This window comes from Hibiscus syriacus, unplaced genomic scaffold (assembly GCF_006381635.1).
Source record: "Hibiscus syriacus cultivar Baekdansim isolate YM2019G1 unplaced genomic scaffold, ASM638163v2 tig00116989_pilon, whole genome shotgun sequence".
Taxonomy (NCBI): domain Eukaryota; kingdom Viridiplantae; phylum Streptophyta; class Magnoliopsida; order Malvales; family Malvaceae; genus Hibiscus; species Hibiscus syriacus.
Window position 1 is genome coordinate 4,143,353 of NW_024063508.1, and position 9,213 is coordinate 4,152,565.

The 9,213-nt window shown below is 32.4% G+C and overlaps 1 protein-coding gene across 1 annotated transcript; it reads left to right on the forward strand.

The window, feature by feature from the left end:
• Nucleotides 1–2,388: 2,388 nt before the first annotated feature.
• On the forward strand, nt 2,389–4,415 carry LOC120193133 (trihelix transcription factor ASIL2-like). The gene is made up of 2 exons (XM_039195733.1): nt 2,389–3,134; nt 3,793–4,415. The coding sequence occupies exons 1-2, from the start codon at nt 2,499–2,501 to the stop codon at nt 4,183–4,185; spliced, it is 1,029 nt and encodes a 342-aa protein (XP_039051664.1). The 5' UTR covers nt 2,389–2,498; the 3' UTR covers nt 4,186–4,415.
• The last annotated feature ends 4,798 nt before the right edge of the window (nt 4,416–9,213 follow it).

Sequence of the window (9,213 nt, forward strand, 5' to 3'; positions counted from 1 at the left end):
AAGTCTAGTAACTGCTGAGATCATTTAGTTCGTGTTATTTATTCTTTTTAGAAATTTTATATTTTTAAAATATTTAAATATATTCTGATGACTTAATTATATTATGTATGAGATGAGATATTGGGAGGGAGTGGGTGACAAAGGCACGTGAGTGACCCACCACCTCTTCCACTATCACCGCCCCTTTCTCTAATCTGTAATAGGCCAGTGGAGTGGATTTCTTCGTTGGCTTCATATCAACGCTAACTGCCAAATAACCCAACTACACTAATTAAACCAACACACCAACAATTAGATTTTACCATTTCTATGTTATTTTTTATCTTGTAAATTTATTTTAGTGTTTATATTTTATTTAAAATTTGACCTATTATATCATATACACGTTATATCTGATAATTTTCTCTTCGTAATCCATTTTGTTTTGTATTTAATTTAATATATATTTTTATCTTTTATTTTACATTTTTAAATTATCAAATAAACTCATATATGATAAAAAAAACTCACGCTATTTTTTTTTGTATGAATGATTGTAAAATATTATTTAATTATAATTTTTTTAATCATGGATAAATATGTACACACTTTAAAGATATAATTATAACTCATGACTTTAAGGGTGCGTTTGGTTCACGGAATGTAAGATTACCAGTGGGAATAAAAGATTACCAGGGAATAGAATTACTGGGAATGTTGTATTTTGTGTTTGGTTGGTTTAGCAGGAATGTAAGATTACCGTGTTGGTCAAAGGAATAAAAGATTATTGGAATGTATATTTGACCAAATGTCCTTATTATATATTTGTATAATATTACAAATTGTAAAATATTTATATTTTCTTTAAAAATTAAATTCATAATATTATATAATTTTTTTACAAATTAAAAATATAAAAAATGTTTAATGAAAGGGTAAAAAAAATTTAACCCCTAAACTTCATATACAATTTTAATTATAGACTTTTTTTGTAAATCTAAAATAATTTAAGGATAAATTTGTAATTTAACATTCGTAGAATTTTTTCATGAAGAAGAAGATATTTTTGAAAAAAAATAAAAATTTAAGGGCATTTTAGTCCAAAACGCCGGTAATGTTACAATACCTAAGGGAAGGGAGGTAATGACATTCCGGTATATACCCCAAAAAATCTACTATTGGTAATAAAACATTACCGGGAATGAGATTCCCGGTCAACCAAACATGGATGGGAATCCCACATTCCTTGAACCAAACACCCCCTAAGAGGGAATAATACTCCCTTCAACAGGTCACTTGAAGGGTTTTCCATACATTATTTATTAAATACATATTAAAAAATAATAATCAATTAGTTTATTGAGATAAGATAATATATTATTTAAGTAAGATTATAAGATTAAATTTTAATATTATGAATAAAATTAAATATATTAGAAGGGTCACCCCATAACATGTTTCTAAAAATTTTAAATTATTATATATTTTATTTTATTTTCTATTAATAATATACTCTCATCATCTAAAATTTTATCAATTTTTTCTCCTCTAAAATTTTATCAATTTTTTCTCCTCTAAAATTTAAAAAACTTATTTCTTAACCTAAAATATTGTGTTTGTCTCGATTTTTATAACTTTATATAAATTAGTTGGTAATTAATAGAAGGAAGCAAAAGATGTTAGTATCATTAAGTCAATTGACAAAGCTAGCACTTATCTTGGTTGCCCACTAACCTTTACCCTAAGCCTTCCTCTCTAATGCCAGTGGCTCTCTTTCTCAACTCTCCTTTTGGCTGGCAACCACTCCAAAGGCCAAACCCTACCATATCTTCCCCATTTTTACTCTAATGCTACTACTTCACAGGGATGGAGCTCCTTTAGGGTAGAAGGGGTTCAAATCATGTTAAAATTTATATTCGATATAATTTTAGTTTAATAGTATTTTAGTTTATATAAAAATAAATATTTAAATTTAAAAAATAAAAAAAGTTATTAAATATTTAATCAAGTAGTGGTCGAACTAAAGAATGATAAATACGTATTTTCAAATTTTTAGTCTAATTACAATTTAGATCATTGTAAATTTAAATATTAGATAAATTAGAAGTTGTCTCGTGAATTTTAAATTTTTTATTATAAGTTTAAGGTAAATACAAGATAATATATGTAGAAAGACTTTCAACTATTTAACAATGAAACGCTCATATCCCTACATACGCAATGCTTAAACTCGAGACTTCAAGAATAACAACAATCTCTTAATCACTAAGATATTTTTTTCATACTGAATTTCGAATTTAAACTTCTAATAAAATTTTATATTTTTATTAAATAATCTAATATTTCGAGTTTGTAACTATTCAATTTTGGCACCGTCATGCTTTTCACTCATTTCTTTCTTTTCAATCCCCCCTAAAGCCCTTTTTTCAACCTTAAACTTCTTTGATGGGTGTGAATGCATAATGTTAGCAGCTAAACGAGACTAAAGAGCTTGTTTTTTTTTTTTAGTACAAGGATAGATGGACAAAGAAACTAACCAAGAAAACCCATCTCTCCTCTCAAACAATAACATTTCCATCACCAAAGAAGACTCTTCCCCTAAAAATCACCCTGCAAACATCGCCGGAGGCGGCGGAGATAGGCTGAAACGTGATGAATGGAGTGAAGGAGCTGTTTCGAGCTTACTTGAAGCTTACGAAAACAAATGGGTTCTTCGAAATAGAGCCAAACTCAAGGGTAAAGATTGGGAAGATGTGGCTCGTTATGTTTCGGCTCGGGCTAATTGTACCAAGCCCCCCAAGACTCTGACCCAGTGCAAGAACAAGATCGAGTCCATGAAGAAAAGGTACCGATCGGAGTCCGCCACGGCTGACGGTTCTTCTTGGCCTTTGTATTCGCGGCTTGACCTTTTACTTCGTGGCAGTACTGCACCTCCTCCTCCTCCGCCACAGCTGCAACCGTCAGCAGTTCCTCAGGCAGCTACTCCAATTTCCACTAACCCTCCTCTGATGAGCTTACCGGAGCCGACCATGATGGTGGTGCTACAGCAACAACATCAGCCACCTGCTCCACCGCCGCCGCCGCATTTGGCTCCGCAGCTTCCTAGGCATACACAAAATTCGCATGGTTCCAATGGTATTGATAGGATCCCCAAGGTCAGTAAGAATTATATACACAATCTTTTAAATTTATCCTACGACATGAATTTAAGATTTTTTTTTACCAATATTATTTATCCCAATTGGAAGAAGATATTTAATTTTACCTCATGGTTTTGATTCTAAAAAGGTGAAATTCTGAACATACATATTTTTCATTCCATGACAGCATAACCTATTTTCAGAAGAGTGGTTTCTAGTAAAAGAAACAAAAACAAAAGGCTAAGTACCCATTTCCTCCATTTTTTTAGCCATGCCATCTTTTACAAAGCAAGAAAAAGACCATTGAAGACCTTGTACAAAGTTCTATGTTTTTTTCAAGGACACCATACTAACACATTTAATTAGGAACATAATTACTTGGTTTCGAACAGTTACGTCAGTAGAGAGTGTGCATTGTCAATAGATTCAGCAAATTCTGAACAGAGATTATCTTGTAACTATAAAAGACTATTACAGAAAATTAAGAACATTAACCTTTTTGTTTCAAATATATGTATTTACTTCAATGATTGAACCTACGTTTAGTCGAAATGATTTATTATTTTCTTTTAAATGTCGGATTTCAACAAAATTGAATTCAATTTTCAGCAGTTACATGTTTTTCTCCGGGACTTTTTTGCTTAACATATTAGGTTTGTACTGATTTTAACAGGAGGATGGCGCAGGAACAAGATTATCCGATCATTTATCGGACAAGATATCCATGGAGACAGATAGTAGCACACCGGCTCTTTACAGTGACAAAGAAAGACCGAGAACGAAGAAATTGAAGACGACGACGAAGAAAAAGAAAAGAAGGAAAGAAGAAGAATGGGAAATAGCCAAGAGCATTGAATGGCTGGCACAAATAGTTTTAAAATCAGAGCATGCAAGGATGGAAACCATGAAAGAAATTGAGAGAATGAGAGTTGAAGCCGAGGCTAAAAGAGGAGAAATGGACCTCAAAAGAACCGAGATCATCGCCGCCACTCAATTGGAAATTGCTAGGCTCTTTGCAGCATCAAATAAAGGAGTTGATTCTTCATTAAGGATTGGAAGGAATTGATAAATTATTATGATTATTAGTGAAAATAATTCTAATTAATTATACCTACGTACGTATGTATGTTTGTATGAGTAGGTTTTGTGAATTGACAATGAGCACCCACTAGAAATCGAGGGTTAACTTTTAATAGACTAATTAATCCAATAGATAAAGGTAGTGGGGTAGGTAAATTGCAATTTGTACCTCATTTATAAGCTAAAATGTTTACCGTTTATGCAAAGGAAAAAATTGTAGCAGCATAATCATAGTAAATTGTTGTGTGCAAGAACTTTTAAGTTATTAGAAATGGTGCGTATGGAGTTAATTCAATTTGCATATTCCTATATACTCACTTTCATGTCATTAATTTTATTTTCCCTAAATTTGTGTTCTTTTGGAGTTATTCTAAAATATAGTTTGGGATGACTCAAATCCGATCTCCTTAGCTGATCTGCCACGGTTATTTCTTATTAAAATATCAGCTATCATATTATGGTTCATTCTTAATCTCCCAATCCTGGTTTATGTTTTTATTTTCTTTTTTTATTATGGTTACTTAGTACCATCGTGTCTCCTTTTTTTTATTTTCTCTTTTGTTGTTTTTTTCCTGATTTAGTTCTAAATAAATATCATCCCGTTTTGATTTTTTTCCGTATAATTTTAAGCATTTATTTTTGTTTGTCTTTAGGTTACAGTTGTCCGTATGCTTTTAGGGCACAATTATGTCTATCGTTATGATAAGTTAGCGTTTCGTGTTACATTCATCATGATACGCCTCTTAATTAGGAAAGGTAGATGGTCTCATATAATTAGATACCCTAACGATTATCTGGGTGAACCAAGTCAAACAGCTGAACCAGGTCGACTTGTTGATGAAGGTTGTTACCTATCGGATGAATTCAAGGAAATATTATCTAGTGATGATTTCATGGATGAAATTGATACTATGGGCAATCACGTGTTGGATGCATTGAACACGGTTGTTAAGGAAGTAGAGTCTAGTAAGGATACCAATGCTTCGGCAAAGGTAACGGCTATGGACCCCTTCAAAGAGCTCTAAGGCTAACGTGGAAAAGCACAAGGCAAACAGTACTTCAGCTTCTAACTTGTCCAAGAATTGTGATGAGAGAAAGGAGGATTCCTGGGGTAAGAGTTCTAAGAGACATCTGCAGGGAAGTACAAAGTTACTAATCCGATCAATTCTAAACGTTCCAGAGTTAAAGGTCACCCCCACTCAAGAGGAAAATGCCATAGCTGAGAGACTCGACCGTTTTGTAGCTTTATTGGATTGACTTAAAGGTCACCCCCACTTTCGCATATCAACGGAATACACGGACTACTCAGATCATTGCTTCCTAGGTATGAATACATTAGCAACGCAAAAAGATCGTAACAGTCCAGGTTGCACCGATTACTTTTGACATGATGAATGTTGGTCCACTAACAAAGATTGTCACGACCGCGTTGAAATCGCGTGGATGTTTACAGCTGGCAGTGTGTTGGATAAATTAGAAGCGATAGGGAACACACTAAACGAACGACAGACCGGTCGTTTGACGTTAACACCCAATCGTATGACTCAGCTTCGGAAATTAATTAATAAGGCATTAGATAGGTATCCACGGCACAGGAATTTCGACAAATTAATAAGAGCCAAACGAGAATTGCATTTTCTCTACTGGATCAACTCAAAATCAGAATAAGAATAGAATCAAAGGCCTTTTTGATGAAACCGAACGTTGGACAGAATCGAAAGATGAAATGGCTGGCATTATAGTGAATTATTTCAAGGACTTGTTTGCCACAGCGAATGTACCTCATAGTGCTAATATATTGGAGGCCATCGATAAGGTGGTCACGCCTTCAATGAATGAGGACTTAGAGAAACCGTTTGTGCGAACAGAAGTAATAGCTGCATTCAATGATATAATCATCGTAAAACACCAGGGATTGATGGACTACCTGCAAACTTTTTCAGACAACACTGGTAGATTGTAGGTGAGGATGTGGTTCAACTGTGTCTTGGCCTCTTAAATGGGCGTCAAGACACGGCCATGGTAAATAAGACAATTCTTGTATTGATCTCGAAGGTCGATGAACAAAATATATGAAGCAAATCTGGCCTATTAGTCTATGTACGGTCGTTTGCAAGATTATGTCTAAAGTTTTGTTAAATCGCTTGAAGCCCGTTATGGTTACATGTATCAGTGACAATCGAACAGCTTTTCTTCTGGGACGATAAATCTCAGACAACATATTGGTGGCACACGAACTATTGCATTATCTGAACTCCTCTAAGAATGAGATAAATAAGGGTGTCGCACTTAAGCTCAACATAGAGAAAGCATATGATAGAGTGGAATAGATGTTCCTCTAAAGTGTGATACTAGAACTGGGTTCGGTACAGACTTTGTTGATTTTAATTACGTGACGTGTAACAATTGTCTCGTATGTGGCACGAGTTAATGGTACCCGTGCGTTTGGTTCACGGAATGTAAGATTACCAGTGGGAATGTAAGATTACCAGGGAATAGAATTACTGTGAATTTTGTATTTTGTATTTGGTTGGCTTAGTAGGAATGTAAGATTACCGTGTTTGGTTAAAGAAATAAAAGATTATTGGAATGTATATTTGACCAAATTGTCCTTATTATATATTTGTATAATATTACAAGTTGAAAAATATTTATATATTTTCTTTAAAAATTTAAATTCATAATATTTATATATTTTTTTACAAAAATAAAAAATGTTTAATGAAAGGGTAAAATTTTATTTTTAACCTCTAAACTTCATATAAAATTTTAATTATAGACTTTTTTTGTAAATTTAAAATAATTTAAGGATAAATTTGTAATTTAAACTTCGTAGAATTTTTATTATTCAATGACAGAAGAAGGATATTTTTGAAAAAAAAAATAAAAATTTAAGGGTATTTTAGTCCAAAACACCGGTAATTCAATAATACCTAAGGAAAGGAAGGTAATGACATTCCTGATAATATATCCAAAAAAATCCACTATTGGTAATCTTACATGACCGGGAATGGGATTCTCGGGCTAACCAAACGTGGGAATGTGGATTCCATTCCTATGGGAATCCCACATTCCCCCATCCAAACACCCCATAATAGATATGTTTGTTCCTAGTAAGGATCTTCGACGGGGTGATCTTTTATCACCATTCATGTTCCTCTTTGTAACACAAGGTTTATCGGCTCTATTTCGTAAAGCTGAATTATAAATTAATTAAAAATTTAAAAGGTAAATTATTTTAAATAAAATATGAATTACATTATTTTTCATAATTTTTTAAAGGTAAATTACAAAATATTTATTGTTAAAAATTATGGGAAATAATGTAATTAATATTTTATTTTAAATAATTTATCTTTAATTTTATAACTAATTTATAAAATGTCTTCTACTGGAAATATTCGTAAAATTCAATCTTTATAATTATTTTAATTATTTTTATTTTTCACTTTTCATACTTCAAATCTTTAAAAATTAAATTTTAATTAAAAATTAATATTTTTAAAAACAACTTATTATTTTTGACAAATTCTAATTTTAATTTAATCTTTCTTAGAGGAGAGGGAAAGAGAAATTCTAAAAGAAAAGGGAAAATATAATTAATAGACCTAAAATTTATGATCTAAAAAATATGAAAAATAAACAACTTAAATAATCAATTAAATGTGCTGTGTTTTGTCAAAAACGCTTACTATTTACTACTAATAGTTCAGCAATTCCATATTCTTTATTTAAAGATAGATTCTCTCCCTTTACTTAATTGGGCTTGTAGTCCTTTGTCTACCATATCCATGTGAGTACATTCTCAAATCCATACCCATACTTATTACCTAACTGGATACACACCACTCATCTCGTACCTGTCTGTATCCGCCTATACTCCTCAATTTGATATAAAAGAAAAGAATATTTTCAGACCATTTTGGTAAGAAATCAACCCAAATTGAAGGCCAAAATGATGCCAAAATAAAATCTAAGGAAATAATCGAGAAAGAATCAAAATTCAACCCAAAACAAAAGCATGCATAGTTAACAACTAGCAGAATCAAAGAAAAGATGGCAAGAAAAATGACCCAAAAAAATCATGGCAACAAGAACCAAACAACATACATACAAATCGAACAATAAAAGGAAAATAATCCATATTAAATACCATTAGTTTTAGGATCGAAAACGATCAAATTAAGGAAAAAATCTTTCTTCGAACCCTTCCACCATTCCTATTAGAGCCTTTTTTTCGAAAAGGAATAAAGGGAGAGTTTTTTTAATAGTGTAGCATTCGAAACACCAAAAAAAACACACAAAAAACGCAAATAGCAACAGACTTAGCTTCGGTCGTCACCGAAAAGAGAAGAGGCATCGCCTAAAAACCAAAATGTCATCGGAAATCCCAAATGTCACCCAAAAAATGTAAAAATAGATGGTTATTCTTGTTGATCTAGGCTAATTTGGAGTTTAATGGATGTTTGGAGGTTAGTTTTTGGCTTGGGATTATGAAATGAACATTTTGGGCTAGGTTTTTTGGTGCTCATGACACCGTGGGTTGTAGACAGAGTGAAGTCGATGCGATGGATAGACGACAATGCTCATGGTCGATTTCTGGAAATAGGGAAGGCTTTGAGAGAATTCTGGTGAGGCCTTTGGGGTAGATGAGAGTAAAATGAAAAAAAAGGAGGAAAGTTTGGCTTATATTTAAGGTAAGACGCAGATCAGGCAAAATGGAAATTTTGAGGTATTTGATCTACTTAACCTTAAAAGATCGGTGCTGACTCCATCATAAAATCCAATTCGAAACTTGAACCTGAGACCACTTGAAGGTCCGTTGCGATAGTTTTGACAACTCTATTGGGGACACAAGAGAGTCAGGCAAAAAATCGATTATTGGTTGTCTTCTTAGGTGAAAGTTGTAAGTTTAGATTTCAATATATTTTCCATCTTTTTATTCTTACATTTGAATATCTTCTTTTTCAAATAAATAGTTGGATTAACAGTTTTCTAATGATTTCACTAAAAA

Coding starts and splice junctions, on each gene's coding strand:
- LOC120193133 (XM_039195733.1), top strand. CDS start 2,499: ATGGACAAAGAAACTAACCAAGAAAACCCATCTCTCCTCTCAAACAAT. Junction 3,135..3,792: donor GTATTGATAGGATCCCCAAG/GTCAGTAAGAAT, acceptor TGATTTTAACAG/GAGGATGGCGCAGGAACAAG.